The 16,087-nt window shown below is 32.6% G+C and overlaps 1 protein-coding gene across 3 annotated transcripts in view; it reads right to left on the bottom strand.

The window, feature by feature from the left end:
• Positions 1-16,087, bottom strand: part of LOC111049518 (vacuolar protein sorting-associated protein 13D) — a 119,369-nt gene that overhangs the window by 11,386 nt on the left and 91,896 nt on the right. For 2 of the 3 annotated variants that reach the window (XM_039438804.1, XM_039438805.1), the window contains exons 39-49: positions 15,486-15,666; positions 13,183-13,209; positions 11,842-12,020; positions 9,926-10,078; positions 8,704-8,856; positions 7,480-7,635; positions 6,601-6,807; positions 5,157-5,339; positions 3,449-3,623; positions 1,782-1,900; positions 404-597 (exon numbers count right to left, since the gene is read on the bottom strand). In XM_039438804.1, coding sequence (XP_039294738.1) covers positions 404-597; positions 1,782-1,900; positions 3,449-3,623; positions 5,157-5,339; positions 6,601-6,807; positions 7,480-7,635; positions 8,704-8,856; positions 9,926-10,078; positions 11,842-12,020; positions 13,183-13,209; positions 15,486-15,666 — 1,727 coding nt within the window. The remainder of the gene's footprint in view (positions 1-403; positions 598-1,781; positions 1,901-3,448; positions 3,624-5,156; positions 5,340-6,600; positions 6,808-7,479; positions 7,636-8,703; positions 8,857-9,925; positions 10,079-11,841; positions 12,021-13,182; positions 13,210-15,485; positions 15,667-16,087) is intronic. The other variant, XM_039438806.1, reaches the window with a different exon arrangement.

The following is a 16,087-nucleotide window of genomic DNA, read 5'->3' as shown; positions in this document are numbered from 1 at the left end:
CACAGTACTTTACATGTACATTACATTCAATATTTTGTTTTGCAGTCATGATATTATGATGCGTGCCCATCAGTATCAATATTCTCAAATTAGAAAAACAAATTTAATAGGTGATTAAAGAAAACGTTCATCATCTATACCATCTCTAAAATGTTGTGAGTTCATGATAGACTGTAAAACATATCAACGTTGGAAGACAGATAACTGTCTACTAACTTTGAAACATATGACAGATATTTTGTACAAAGACTGATACCACTGGAACTGGAACAGGTGACACCAGATACTTGTGGATGAGGACACTGCGTGAGGTCTACTGTTCACAGAACTACTAGTATTATTATTATTAAGGTATTGATTATTAATCAAATTTAGCGATACTAATAGGCTAAGATATAAGTACCTGCGACTAGAGTCTCTGAGTACACTGGCGGCCTCCGAGGCAAGATCCAACACACCAACGACGGGCTTGGTGACAGTTCCAATGAGCCCCTTTCCGAAGCCTGACACGAAGCCCTGCATGCCGTTGTTCGAAGCACCCTCGTAAGACTGCTTCACCACCGAAGTCACCCCGCCCAGCAGCCCGAAGCCCAGACCCTTCAAAATAAATACATCAGTTTTTCATTTAATTACATTTAAAATATACACAACACATATGAATGATTAGGAAAGGATCAACAGGTTCATCCAACACCTGTCTCTCAATATTATAATAAACATAATTATTGTGAATGAAAACATCCTTGTTCACAAAATAATTTGTGTACATAATATTCATTAGCTGTGTTCATTTCAAGTGAATTTTACTTCACCTCAATTTTATTTTTATTTTTGTAAATTCTACTTACTTCCAGGGTCTTACTTACTGTCCAGGTCGACATTTGGCTGCAATAACAGGAAGTCTCCACATTGAATTTGTAAATTCAAATTGAAATAAAATTCAAATTCAAATTTGTAAACTGAATTTACAAATTCAATGTATGTTCAATTTACCAATATTGTTAATAAGTGTGGTACTCAATTTTTTATCCTTTAATATTCCAAAATTCTAAATTTTTTCTAAACATTTTTGTACAAGTAACTGCAATGAAAAGTAAACCTAACCGTATTTTGAATGGTTTTCATCTCATATTCTCGGTTGCACAAAAGTATGTTTAATTTTAATAGTGATTGAATGCCAATCAATCAGAGAAGATGTTTATAAAGTATTGGTTCTTGTGGAATGTAATCATGGCTCAAATTTAACAGGCTTTTGTACAACCGGACCATAGCTTATCCATCGTCAGTCTTCTACCTCACGTTGTATAGTAAGATTCGCTTGAAATTGTCAGCATTGTTTGAATACGAAGCATTCGTGGAATATAATAGTATAGATTGAGCAACTATTTGAGTAAATTATTCACTTTTTCTCCATAGGACAATTACTATTATTGAAATTCAATAATTATTTTAATCTGAAAATGGCTGTCATAAATTGAAACATACATTATGCATAAAAGGTTTTGAGCCGTAACCTACACTTTACCACTTGACCATGTTGTGTGACAAAACCTGTATAACAAAAATTTATAAAATAGAATTATAGTACCCTTTGAAATTAATAAAATAATAAAATAAGAATAGAATAGATTTGAAATTATTAATTTTAAAGAGTACTATAATATTCTATTTTATAAATGAAAAAAGTAGCCCTGCATTAATACATTTTAAGAATAACAAAAATATTGATGTTATTTAGAAGGAATTCACTGTGAACTGTGAGCATCGGTTGAATGTGTTACCTTGAGGCCGGCGACGATGTGATCACTGCTCGATCCACTGTGAGCCTTCCTGATTCGTTGTCTTGTCTCTTCATGTTGCTCGTCTAGAATCGCTTGTCCGAGGCCGTCACCCAATGTTTCTGCAATCACATAACCACCAAATCAGTCAATCCTACATGATAGGAGAAAGTAGGGTCTGTTGATCTATTAACATGTTGTACTGTATTAGCAAAACTGAGTGCCTTCAACCCCAACAGAACCAGAATGATTTGAAATTTAAAACGTATTTGCCAAAAAATTCATACATTACAAAAATTTAGTAGAGACATGACTCAGTTTAACAAAAACAGAATATCCTAAACTAAGGAATTAAATAAAATGAAACTTAATTAATCATGAAAAAAAAGATTAAAGTAAAATTATTTAGGCACCACCAGCAAAAGAATGAATCCGCTGGTGAGAAGATTTGCATGAAGAAAGTGTCCTCATCCACATCAAGCCCGAATTTCGGAATATTTCAAAATTGATTATTGAAAATTACTTTTGAAATTCGACATGCTGAACTACATCAATTGTTAAACTACAAGTTCACTTCACTTTAAACCAAGAAACAAATAAAAAAATTTGCAAAAGCAAGCTGAACACATCTTGAAAAGATTACATTGCACTAACCAGTAAGGAGTACAATTATTCCCATTGTTAGCAAACTTGCTTTTGGAAGTCTAGTACCGTAGTGAGATCGATCAAATCTCACTGTTGCCGAAATATTTGCAAATAGTTTCCAATTTTATCGAAGATTGTTCATTCATTTTTCAAGAGAGAATTACATTTCATTTTCAATTCATTAATTTACAACTTTCGAACATCTCGAGTAGAACTGATAGAATAGAATAGAAAAAACGTTTATTGAATAAATAAGCAATCTTAGCGAACATCAAAGACGCTGCTTGACAAGGTACCATATACAAAACATGTAAATTCAAAAAATATAAATATACATATATCAGTGAACGTTATTTTTACAAGAATTCACTTAACAGTTAATATTATCATGATATTAACTAATATTAATTGTTGACTCAGCTCTCAAAAATCTTATAAGTGTTATAATGTATAGTCAACCTGAACTTTCATATAAAAAATAGAACGTAATGAATTACAACAATACAATACATTAGTAATGAATTCCATTATGCTTCATCTAAAGTGTAATTATTCAACCAAATTTTCAAATTTCCTTTTCAATAGGCGCATATTAAGAAACTCAGTACAATTATCGGGTGAAGAATCATTGAGATTTTTTGGTATATGTTAAGGAGTTTCTGTCTAAATTATTCGAACTGAATGGTACAACATACCTCTTATTTCTTAAATCATATCAATTAACTTTCATAACTGAATATTTTTTACTAAAGTAAAATACGATTAAGTAAAGTGATACGATTAAAACTAATAGTTTCAATTTTCAACTAATTAGTGGCATAATTTTAGGCCCAATCCTGGAAAGTTTGTGTGGTAATTTGGAAACACATACAAGTGGATCTGAAAATTCCATCTATTCCTGTTTTGTTCACATCACTGAACTCACTTACACTTCAACCAGAATCAGTCAAGCTACCAACATGTAAACGAGCCAGCAAACTGTAGGCCTACTACCCTCATGCATGGTGTAAACACGATTGGTTTACCTGCAACTTTGGCAGCAGAGTTGGAAAGACCATGGGTGACGTTCTTCACTAGAGCTCCCACGCTTCCTTCGAATATCAAACCAGACATGCCTTCCGAAAAGTCGTTGATAAATCCAAGAGGATTGCCCAGGAAGTCAACTGATCCAAGAATTTTTGCTGCTTGCCATTTCAAAACCTAAAATCCCCAAAAAATTATTCAGTTTAAATAATCAATTTCAATAATCATAACATAGTAAAATTTATCGATTTTACAGTTAATTAATAAAGAAATAATTTCATAGTACCTTTTATCTAAAACTTTCTTATATAAACACTCTCATATAAAACACAAATAGGTTCGGCTTTCAAGACATTTTCAAGTTAGAAACTAGTAGCCTAGTTGTGTTTTATATAAAAAGGTTTTGAGAAAAGGGTACTATAAAATTATTTCTTTATTAATTAACAATTCAAGTAGCACTTTGAAATACTTCATTGTACAGTATTTGATGCAATGAGAAGGAAAGAGAGAACGAGCATTCGCTGGAAACATCTATTTCAGATTAGATTAACCAACATAATATTCTATTCAAATTAATGACGATACTAGAATTGACTAAACTGGAATGACTTAGCTAACAAACAATTAGGGCCGGTTTCCGAGCTCGGGATTTAGGTAAGTTTTAGACTTCAAACAGCTGGAGTCGGAAAATTGATTTTCCGAAACGGGGCGTAGTCGCAGTTTTTATGATAATCTTTATTTTCTTATTTCTATAATATTGGAAACATTTTTCCTTGACGAAGTGAAACATTCCTAAATAATTCAAAATAGCTGAAACTTTACACTATTTTCTCTTTATTTTATTTTGTGTTCAAGTTTTCAGTTTTTCGAAATTTAATTTAAAAATCGTTAGTCGTTTTACTGCGACTACGCCCCGTTTCGGAAAGCCAATTTTCTGACTCCAGCTGTTCAAAGTCTAGAACTCAGCTAAATCCCGATCTCGGAAACCGGTTCTTAGGGATCCATAATGATTCAGTGATTGCTTCTTTCCCTTATCCGTCCCAACTCCGCCTAATAAAGAATTTTTTCATTTCATTTCATCTCTTTTTTCTCATTGCATTAAATACTGTACAATTACTAAATTTGACAAAAATTTTACATACATGTTTCAATACCTATGGTGTCATAGGTGTTGCAACATGTACAAACAAATATTAAGAGATTCATAATAGTTTGGTGTAGTATACTTATGAATGGCTTGTAAAAGCTGACTTTATAATTCAGAGGCCCGGGTTCAAATCCCGGCCCGTACAAGATATTTTTCTCGGGCCACTCCCGTGTTTCGGATGGACACGTTGAGCCTTTGGTTCTGGCTGCCTAAAAACAATCGTTGGGTCATGTCAGAGGCCCTGAAATTGATCTGGTGCAACCTGAAAATTATGACACCAGACCTGAGCCAGCCATGTCACTCGGTATTATTATTATTATATACTAGCAGGTAACCTCCGCAAGGGATTAATTGGAAACTAGACCTCCTGAAACCTTTAAAATTCAAAATAGGTCCATAACCATCCTCGGTAAATTAAGAATCAATATGCAAAATTTCAAGTTAATCAGTTCAGTGTTCAGACGTGATGATGCATCGTCATTCGTGAGTTTCATATCCACTTCAAGTATGAACCGATTATTTCCTTTATTATAGATAATGAGAATTTTCAGATTGTAACTGACATTCTTGTAATGCTTGAGAATGGAGTTGACAATGAACTGAGCCGTCTCGAAGAAATGCAGCTTGACATAGGGCTCCAGCTCAACGGCCGCGTCCTCAAACTTGATCAGTGTGAAACCGAGCTTCCTCTTGATGCTCAGCAGTCTATCTCCCAGTTTGCTGCTTGTCATGACGCTCAAACGAATCTGAAATCATCAAAATCACATTCTGTAGCATCATATAAGAAGTCATTGGCAATTTTATTTCGATTTGATTAGATTCAATAGCATTTAGAGAGGCTATCAAACACATTTCCATCAAGAAAAGACTCAATTAATTTCTGATTATTGAACGAGCTTTAGCAAGTTCTCACTTTTAACTTGCTGAAGGTCAGTCGGTGTCTGTCAGTTTGTATGTTCTACAATAACTCAAGAAAGAACTGATCAATCAGCTTCAAATTTTGAACACGTATTCTTCGAACATTTTTACAGGTCAAGTTCGTTGGACAACAAATCGACTCACTCCTTCGTCCTTTTTTCAGAATATGAGAATAACATTGAAAGTGCATAAGAAAAAAATTGTTGTGATCTATCATTTAGTCAGCTGGAGAATTCATTGCATGCAATTACATCAGTTTTCCCATTCATTCATTCATAACATCAGCTGTGGCTATTTTGAAGCTATCTCACAGACAGACCTTCATGCGCTGACACATGATTTCATCTGGTTAATATGAAACATAATTTACAACTTTTACATCAACAAACTGATACGGGTTGAGATATCAATGTGCAGTTTTCGCCATTCTTTTCCCCTCTTGGAACTCTGTATCGAAATCATGTATCACACCTTCTCATTAAACAAAGGATTTTAGATTCATATGAGAGAAAAAGATGTTGAAGCGACAGAGAAATTTTTCATTTCAATTAGGAACCCCAATGAAACCTACAGTTAATATTATTCTTGTAGAAGAAATATTTAGCAGTTTCCATAATTTTCATTTATCCTGTATAATTAAAAGTTGCAGGTTTCAAAGATTACAATACAACAGTTCTTAAGCGAGTTCTCCAACCCAGGGGGTCACTAGTAGTTAAGGTTACTAACTATTATGGTTCCTAACTAGTTGCGGTTATTCTTAACGCTATAAACTATCAACTCACTAAGATCTTGGCTGGAAACAGACTGGACTTGCAAATTAGACAAATTATATTAATTCTCCAAGCTCTTGGTACAAATTGGACATCAAAGAAGACTTGGATTTATTTATGAAATATAATTCATCTCACATGAGTAATAATGAGTTTTAAGTGATCAAATGCTCATCTTATTCTGATCTGTTGAACAATGAGTCAGATTATTTTCAAAATATAGCTCATCTCACCTAAGTGAGAATGAGTTTCAAGCAATAAATGCTCATATTATTCAGGTTTTAATGAGTGAGATTTTTTTTCGGAAATGTCTGCTAACCTGAGTAAGAATGAGTTTGAAGCAGCGGAAGTAGTAGCGTTTGTTGTTGATGGAGGTGGCCTCGGCGAGCATGCGCTGTGCTTCGAATTCGTTCTCGTTGACATCCTCGTTGCCCTCCTCCCCGCCGTACCCGGCAAAGTCGAACAGCTTCAGCGCCAGTCGCTCCTCAATGCTCAGCGACAGATTCTTCACGCGAACCACTAGATGCTACACAAATCAATCAAAACATATACAATCATTATTAAAACAATTATGATTTTTGTTTTCACATATTGTATACTAGCGGATAACCCGTGCTCCGCAAGGGTCTATTGTTATATGCGTGATCATTGTTGGAAATCCGAATAGCTTTAATGCCAAAACCATATATTTTTGTTATTGTAATCTTATTGTACTGACATGCCTATTGTACTTTATGTATTTGACTAAAATAAAATCATTGAATCAAAAATAGAAAATTAATCAAATCAGAATATGCATCTTTATTCGCAATCACGAGAATGTTCAGTAAGTTACAAAGAATGATAATAAAAAACAATCTAGGGTTATGAATGTAATAATAGTAATGACGAGTTTGTTTGTAATAGTAATGACGATTGTTAATTTGTTTGTTAATAGTAATGACGAGTAATGACAAATTCTTGTTTTCAATAAATAAATATGTATTTAATCCATTCACATTATATAGGGTAATGAACGAGCGTTTTACAAATGAACAAATCCACTATTCCAAAGTAGAAAATGAAATATATATTGGCCGAACTAAGTTGAACAAGTGAATTAAAAATGCACGAAAAATTAAATATTGAAGATGGTCTCCAAATCGGGTAGCACAAATATTGATCTAGCAAATAGTTGAAATAGAAATTTGAAAAATACCTTGAATATATCGGCATTGGAGTACTTGGTCTGTGGCGTTTTTTCAATGGTAACTTGTATAGCGGGACGAGCCACTTCTTCAGGGTCAGTGGTACGAGAGCTCGGGGTCACGTACAACAGAACTGGATACTGGGCTTCAAATAGTTGATTGTCAACCTGCAAAATTGGAAAATAAAATAATGAGTCAATTAAAAAAAATTATGAAAGAATGCATTATCATCCGGTTTTACCTGTCCTGAATGTTTCAAATCTCTAGTTAGTCGAGAAGTGGACGAAACTTGCGTCACTAAATTCTACCTTTACAGACAGACAATAACGAAAGTGAGTCGATGAAAACGTTGTTAAATGCATAAAGCAATAAAAATAAACTGTGGGTTGAAAGATTGGAACAATTCTTAGTTTAAACTAAAAACTAATGTTTCAACCTCCACCTATCTAAACTAATGTTTAGGAGGTTGAAAGAATATAGTTCTGATAAATCAGCCAAAAATTGCCTCTTTCTGTACAGATTTATAGGAGGTTGAAAGGATATAGTTCTAATGAATAGATTTAGAATGGCATTTTTATTTGCCTCTTTCTGTACTGAAGTATATGAGGTTTAAAGAAGACAGTTATAATAAATTGATTATAGGATGACATTTTTATTTGAACAGGTTATTTATTCAAGTACACTCTTTCATCCTTCCTATTAACTAACTGCACCACCATAGAAAAATTCATTCTATTTTTATAGCTGTGCACAGACGACAGAAATACTTTGAAAGCTTCTAGTGGATATACTAATTAATAAACAAAATTAATTAATAAATTCTGTGATCAAAATTTATGTGTTTAAATGTGCTGAACAATCATAACCTCTATTAGACTAATATGCAATCAAAATTTGGGAATGGAATAGTAAGGGCTATAAGCCTGTTTTTCCATTTCCAATCATTTAATGATTATGTGTTTTATCATTGTTGAATGAATAAATAAATAAAACCAGAAAAATATAAGCAAGCCCCCTATAAAGCTGGGTTCCCACAAATTAGTATCAGTGCTCAGTATATTATTTTTCTCAAGATTAGTATCATTATCATGAGTTGGGAGTATTTTCTCCACTCGTCTAATGGGGATAGTCTTATTATAAATTATAGGAATAATAATTTCACTGAGCACTGATACTGATATGTAGGAATCCAGCTTAAGATGTATGAAAAGTATAAGAAAAATGAGTCAAACTACCTGAATATCTTTTATGGTGACATTGAACATCTCGATTTCGGGCGTCCACATGGCATTGAAGTCGATGCCAGTCAGCTGCATGAACACTAATTCTTCGGGAGGCTGTCGGGATATCAGACTCAATCCCAGACCATGGGGTAGGCCTACTGTCAACTGAAAAATAAAACATCATAAACTTGAAATAAAATCGAAATTGAAAAATTTATAAAACTATAAAATTAAAAATTGAATAGTAAATGAATGCAAATACTTGCAATCCCTTTCCATTTGTTCAATCTGATTTTGTAAAAAGCAAGTGGCTGTCACTGTATTTAAAGATATGCTAACTTTAAGAACAGATACAAAATTTTATTAATTCAAACATTTTCTTATAAACTTCAAGAAATACGCGTACGTATTGTATTCAAAGCATTGCCACACCAGTGAAATAAGATGAAAAAAGATGAATTCTATACCATTGACTAATGTTTTAGATATAACCCAGCATATTTGCTCAAGCCATTTCCTAGGCACCTGATCTCAAGCCATATACATTGAACCTTGAGCAATATTCATTGAACCATAAGAACATTATGAACATAATAATAAGTGCAATATTTCTTTAGTTTTTAATTTATTGTAATACATTCTGTGATTCATTTAGAGTATAAAATAACCTTCAAAATTCAACATTTCAAACTCATTATTCCTGGACGGAAAATCAAGTGACAAAGCAGTGTGTGATTACATAACCTTATAACTTTTGGACAACATTAACATTTTATTAAAATTTTTGGAGAGAAATAGTACAGGCTCAGCCTAGTTTTTCCTCCAATGTCATAATTATATTATGATTATAGTGTTTTATACAATAAATGAATGAATGAATGAATGAATAGCTTATATAACATATATATTATTATAAACTAGGGATAGTCACAGCTTTGAGTGAATGCCTGTTGGCTCATTCCGGATTTTGTAATTAATTATCTATTATATAATAGAGGGAAAATTGGCTTAAACGTACGGGATACTAGATTCACGAATGAAGCATCATCACGTCTGAACTACTGGACTTGACTTGAAATTTTGTATATAGTTTCTTAATTTACCGAGGATGGTTATAGGCCTATTTTAAATGCTTCAAGATTTCAGTAGGTCAAGTTTTTAATTAGACCCTTGCGGAGCACGGGTTATCTTTTAGGTTCTAATAAATGAATGAATGTGAATTTGATATACTAACCTGTACTTCGCGTATTGAACTGTTGCCGGCCGAGTTGGCAATGACATCTTCGCCTATAGACGACGAGGATAGGCTGTTGATAGAATGTTGATGCAGATTGCCAGACCCCATCACACTCACCCAATCGTGCTCCTCGGCTATCGAATACGTTCTCTGTTCAAAAAAGAAGATAAATTCGAAAATAATGTTGATTTTTTAACCATAAGAGAGTTTTTAGGGTCTTCAGCAACTCCTCCATGCGTACAGGGAAGCTTCCCTTGCATGAGAGTATTTATTGTCAAATAAATTAAATGTATAAACCTATAATAATCATAATTTTATTATTTATTATTATTAGTTTAAGCTCTAGATGATTGAGTATTATTTTGTATGGACTGTTTTTTGGCAATAAAGTTTATTAATTATTATTATTATTATTATTATTAAAATAAACTTAAAAATCACGGGAATTAACAAAGTCAATTGACAGATGGAAATAAATTGGAAATTTTACTTGTTAAAATGCTAATTAATGGATAAATATTATTAAACGAAAATCCCGATTATATGCTATAAATCATCCCAAAGACTTCTGCTAATGCAAACATTTACATTTATTAAAGTCAATTGAATTTTCAATATTCTTAATGTAAAACTTATCTTCCTCTTAGTACTTCTTTTATCATTCAATTTATTAAAAATGTGACTATTGTTTTTAGTAAGTGTATTGATGAAATAAACATCTATTCTATTCTTATCTTCAAATTTGAATAGCGAAATATCAGTATCCGTGAACGTGACCGGTGCAGTGAAAATATCATTTACATAGGTTCTAATGGGACTATTCATACTCGGTCAATTGGCCTGAGTGGGAATAGAACAATCAGAGCTATCGGAATAATATGTTCACTGTACCGTACTCTTAAATGTGGGAATCCAGCTTAAAACGAAGAGGAATTTTTTTTCCTTCTCGAAGAGATGGAAAAGTGTTGAAAGTAGATTCACAAGAGTAGATTCCACAAGATTTAAATCTTTTTCCTATGAAATAAATAATAATAATAATAAATAATAATAATAATAATAATAATAAAATAATAATATCCTGGCTGGCTCAAGTCTGGTGTCAGAGTTTTTCAGGTCGCAACTGATCAATTTCAGGGCCTAAATAGCACGGGAGTGGCCCGAGATAAATATCTTGCCCAGGCCGGGATTTGAACCCGGGCCTCTGAATCATAAAGCCAGCATCTTTCATTTCCTATGAAATTACATTTGATTCATACCTTTAAAATGAATATTTTCTATCCTAAAAGTATTTTTACGATACAATTTTGATAAAATTTTGAAATCAGGAACACTATTTTATCGAAGCAATCAACTTTTCGATTTCGGAGTGTCATAGCTGGAAAAATGCTGGAGTATCAGGTATACAGCAAAAAATATCGCTCATCGCGATATGAAAGAGATAAAGGTACCCATAAATAAATTAATGGAACTATTATAGGGCCGGTTTCGGATCTCGGGATTTGGCTAAGTTCTAGACTTTAAACAGCTGAAGTCAGAAAATTGGCTTTCCAAAACGGGGCGTAGTCGTTGTCATTGGCAAAGTCACGTATGAATTAAGTTTAGAAAAACTAGAAAATTGAATACAAAATAAAATAAATAGAAAATAGTGTAAAGATTGAGCTATTTTGAATTATTTAGGGATATTCAATTTCGTCAAGGAAAAACGTTCCCAATTTTAGAAATAAGGAAATAAAGATTGTTATAAAAACTGAGACTAACTTATGCCCTGTTTCGGAAAGCCAATTTTCTGACGCCAGCTGTTTAAAGCCTAGAACTTAGCCAAATCCCGAGATCGGGAACCGGCCCTTAGCTGTTCCTCTGAAAATCATTGAAGTGATATGCACATGAATGAATAAAGTAGTCAATGAACTCACCTTTTCTTTAACATCATAGATCTGCACCACTCTTGTAGGTCCGTCAGTGTCAATCTTAATCTTGAGAAAGCCAGAGCCTGGCCTGAGTCGATGCCTGGAAACCGCCTGCTCCAGAGGAATGCCCTGCTCAGTTGTTCGGAAACACTCGGGCTGTGGAGGGCCCAACACTACTTCACTCCCTGCACAAAAATGCAAATCAATACAATTCCAACTTGTTAGGCATTTTACAGCATTAAAATTGCATTTTTAATACAGTTTTGAAGCAGAGAATTCGTTTTTAATTCTTAATTTGATTATATATTTTTGAATTTTTTACATTACATTATCAATGATAGGGAATGGATATATTTGATAAGAGAGTTAAGAGATTAGTCAGCCAATGATAGAATATTCCCTGAGGAGAAGAATGGATAATGATTGTTGAGTAGAGATTATGGAAATACATTACATTACATAACACTATTGATGATAGAGAATGGATATATTTGATAACAGATTAATCAAAACAACGATAAAACATTCACTAGGGAAGTGAATGAATGATGAATGTAGAGTAGAGATTACAGAAATACAATAAAATTGAATAATTTAATATCGAGAAAAGTTGAAACTCGTATTTACCCCTAGATATCTAACAATCGAATATTTGGCAACAAAATCTGTCGAAAACCACACTTACTTCATTCATTCATTTATTATTATGTCGATTTACGAAATAAAATTTATATATACTTTAGAGAACCATACTTTACATTTACTTTTCAATGTGCAAATACAAAATGCATAATATCCAAATAATTAAGCACACCGGTATTCATTTTTCATAAAATAAATCTACAATTAATTACATTAATAAATAATTTGATATCATGAATTAAAGATTTTCTACTCTTCTGATAACGCTTTATTCTACTTGACCAATCGAATAATAACATTAATAAATAATTATTTGTTATCGTGTATTACACGCTTTAATTAAAGATTTTCTACTCTTCTGATAACGCTTTATTCTACTTGACCCATCTAATAATTGAATTAAAATAACGTTACCGGGTATTGAATCTGTTATTACACGTGATGTGGAGACTAGACAAATGGTGCAGGGATAAGTCGTAGAAAAACATTATTAAAGGATTAAAATAGAATAAAAAATCCAATCATTGTTAGAGTAAATGAAAGTCAAACATGAGTGGTATTAAGTTATTGAAGTTTGGCATAGTTGAACTAATAAGAAAAAAATCAATTCTATCTAGCTAGTTCTTCGTAGATCTTCTATGGTTATTTTCAACTATCACAAAGTGTTTTAAGCATGGTTAATTAGCTATTAAAAACAGTACATACACTTCTGCCATGGGAATTCAGATTCATCTGAAAAGATGAACATGGAAATCTAGAGACAATTCAATTTTCAACAATATTTGGTATTCGATGATAAAATTCTGCATTCCAATCATAAACTATACATGGAAATTCACAGACAGAAAAAAACGAAATATCACAAACATAAAATCACTGGAAATCAACATTCTAGGTTAGTGTAAAAATATTCTATACAATCTATTTACATAATTGGAATTGCAAAATACATTTTCTCCAATTTTATGAGTATCAACAACTAGTTAACACTAATGTTAACTAAGGTTTTTTATTTTAAATGTTTTATGCAACGACATGCAGTCGATTATAGTTAATAATTATTGACTGTATGTTGTTATATAAAAAATTAAGATAGTGTGTTAATACATCGCAGTTCGGAATGGATCGAGAAACCCTCATTAGTAATTTGTTCTTGAGATTGTATCAAGGGCCGTATTTTAGAAATATTTTTGAAGCGCTCTCAGTCAATAACATTTTTATATAGGAACGCTAGAACTGATCGGTATTCATATACGTTCAGGCACGAATATAAGCTCAGCTAAGCGAAAATTCAGGCCCCTTTAAAACGAGGAAAATTCATTACAAATACGCAGCTATAAAAAGAGAAGTACCTAGCAAAACATTATGGAAAAAATGATAATTACTAGTAATCTTTGCAATTTGTTTCTTCTCCAAATAAAGGATTCATAATAGACCAGGACACCCGAGGGACACAATTGGGATACACTGGGAATAGCAACAATTAAGTTCAGAGTGATGCCAACTGTTGGCAGTGAGAATAGATTGGATTAACGTAGGCCTATCTGCCCTCCCGACGAAGTCCTCTCTGCCAGCATATAATTTTAATTTACTCACTTGATCTCATTAGTGTCTCAGCTTGAATTCTTAATAAAATACGAGCTCAAGTAAAGCAATAAAAATGTATTGTTTTGGAAACTCTATCAAAATTTGGGAGACAGTTTTGAGCTCAGCCTGTAGTCCTTTCCCGATCTTATAATCCTATACTATTAAACGAGCAATTTATGTTTAGATGTATATATATATATATATATATATATATATATATATATATATAATATATATATATATAAGATCCTGTCACATACAGATATATATATATATATTAGATATATATATATATATTAGATATATATATATATATAATATATATATATATATATATATATATATATATAATATATATATATATATATATATAATATATATATATATATCTGTATGTGACCGGATCTTGAAAACGGCTCTCACGAAATTTGGAACAAAGTAGGTTTGAAAGTAGGATATGAAAATTCAATTGCACTAGGTCTCACCCCTGGGATAACTCGCTGAAGGACATTAAAAGGATAAATACGTCCTTGGAAAAACAGCTGGAAATTTTGTCGTCTGACGATACCGTAATGGAATTGAGTGAACGAGTGCATGTGTGGGATCATTCAGCTGATCTCACGAGAAGAAAAATTAAGCAAGAAAAACTTATTCTCGTTTATTTCTCTTTTTTTAGAAAACAGGTTTACTTCAGAAAGTCCAAAATAGTAACTAGATGCTGTTAGTGTAGAATAGTACATAGTATATTAACAAATATTGTAGCAAACATAGTATATCATTCTAAATCGAATTCATAGTATATCTATTTGTAATTGATGATGTGTTTGTTTTTGAAGTGTGGATAAATTGTTATTTTGATGAACTTATTCTCGTTTATTTCTCTTTTTTTAGAAAACAGGTTTACTTCAGAAAGTCCAAAATAGTAACTAGATGCTGTTAGTGTAGAATAGTACATAGTATATTAGCAAATATTGTAGCAAACATAGTATATCATTCTAAATCGAATTCATAGTATATCTATTTGTAATTGATGATGTGTTTGTTTTTGAAGTGTGGATAAATTGTTATTTTGATGAGTGATAGTAGCTTAACCTAGATTTTGATTTGGATAGTAGTATAAATTTGAAAAGGGACAATTTTGGGCATAAGCCTGTTGTGCCTCCTCTTATAACTGTAAAAATAATTGTACGACTGAAAAAATGAATGAATACATAAATATAGACTATAAATTCAATCTTTCATTACAAATTTTCTACGCTTTTACACTCCAGAGCGAAGCTCGGTCCCCCGATATTATAATATTATGTGTGGTACTGTTAACAAATAAAATAGAAAAGCTGAAGTAAAGATTAATAACCAGATTGATACCAACATTTTACAACTTGAAACTTCTCCGAGATATAAGTTTAAATTGGACTCACCATTTCTGAGTCCGAAAAATCCGTCCTTGGCCTGCACACACATGTTGTTGTGCGCGCAGCACAGACGTCCGTCGTCGGTGAAGCGCCACGTCTGCGTGGAGACGCGCCGCTTGTCAGGACGCCGAAGCACTAGCGCCACGTATTGTGTCGGCTGCGGGGCGGGACCCGAGATGTCTAGTACCTACAACACATGTGCAATAATTGAATGATTATTGTGTGAAAATTTTACAAAGTGGATAAACATAACCCTCTATCTGAACTTGTATACGAATAAAAATTCAAGGGAGGAACAGATTTGGACTGTGCCTGTTGGTCCTCCCCCAACTGGGCCTAATAATTGTGTATTGATTCACTCTGAGAGCATAACTTTCATAAAATACTCTAAGTGACAATAATTGACGGCCATATTGATTCATTTATTGACTCATAAATGAATGAATTTATTTTTTCCAAAAACAAAATACAAAAAAGCTAAAAAAAATAAATATAAGTATATGCTACTGCACTTAGACTAAGATACTGATGTAGGCTAGCCCTACATGGATACATATCATGTGAGCACGGTTGTCAAGATGACTGTTTTGGCAACAAACTGTTTATGA

This window comes from Nilaparvata lugens, chromosome 12 (assembly GCF_014356525.2).
Source record: "Nilaparvata lugens isolate BPH chromosome 12, ASM1435652v1, whole genome shotgun sequence".
Classification (NCBI taxonomy): Eukaryota; Metazoa; Arthropoda; class Insecta; order Hemiptera; family Delphacidae; genus Nilaparvata; species Nilaparvata lugens.
The sequence above is the reverse complement of the archived record's forward strand: the minus strand, read 5'-3'. Positions and strand labels throughout refer to the sequence as shown.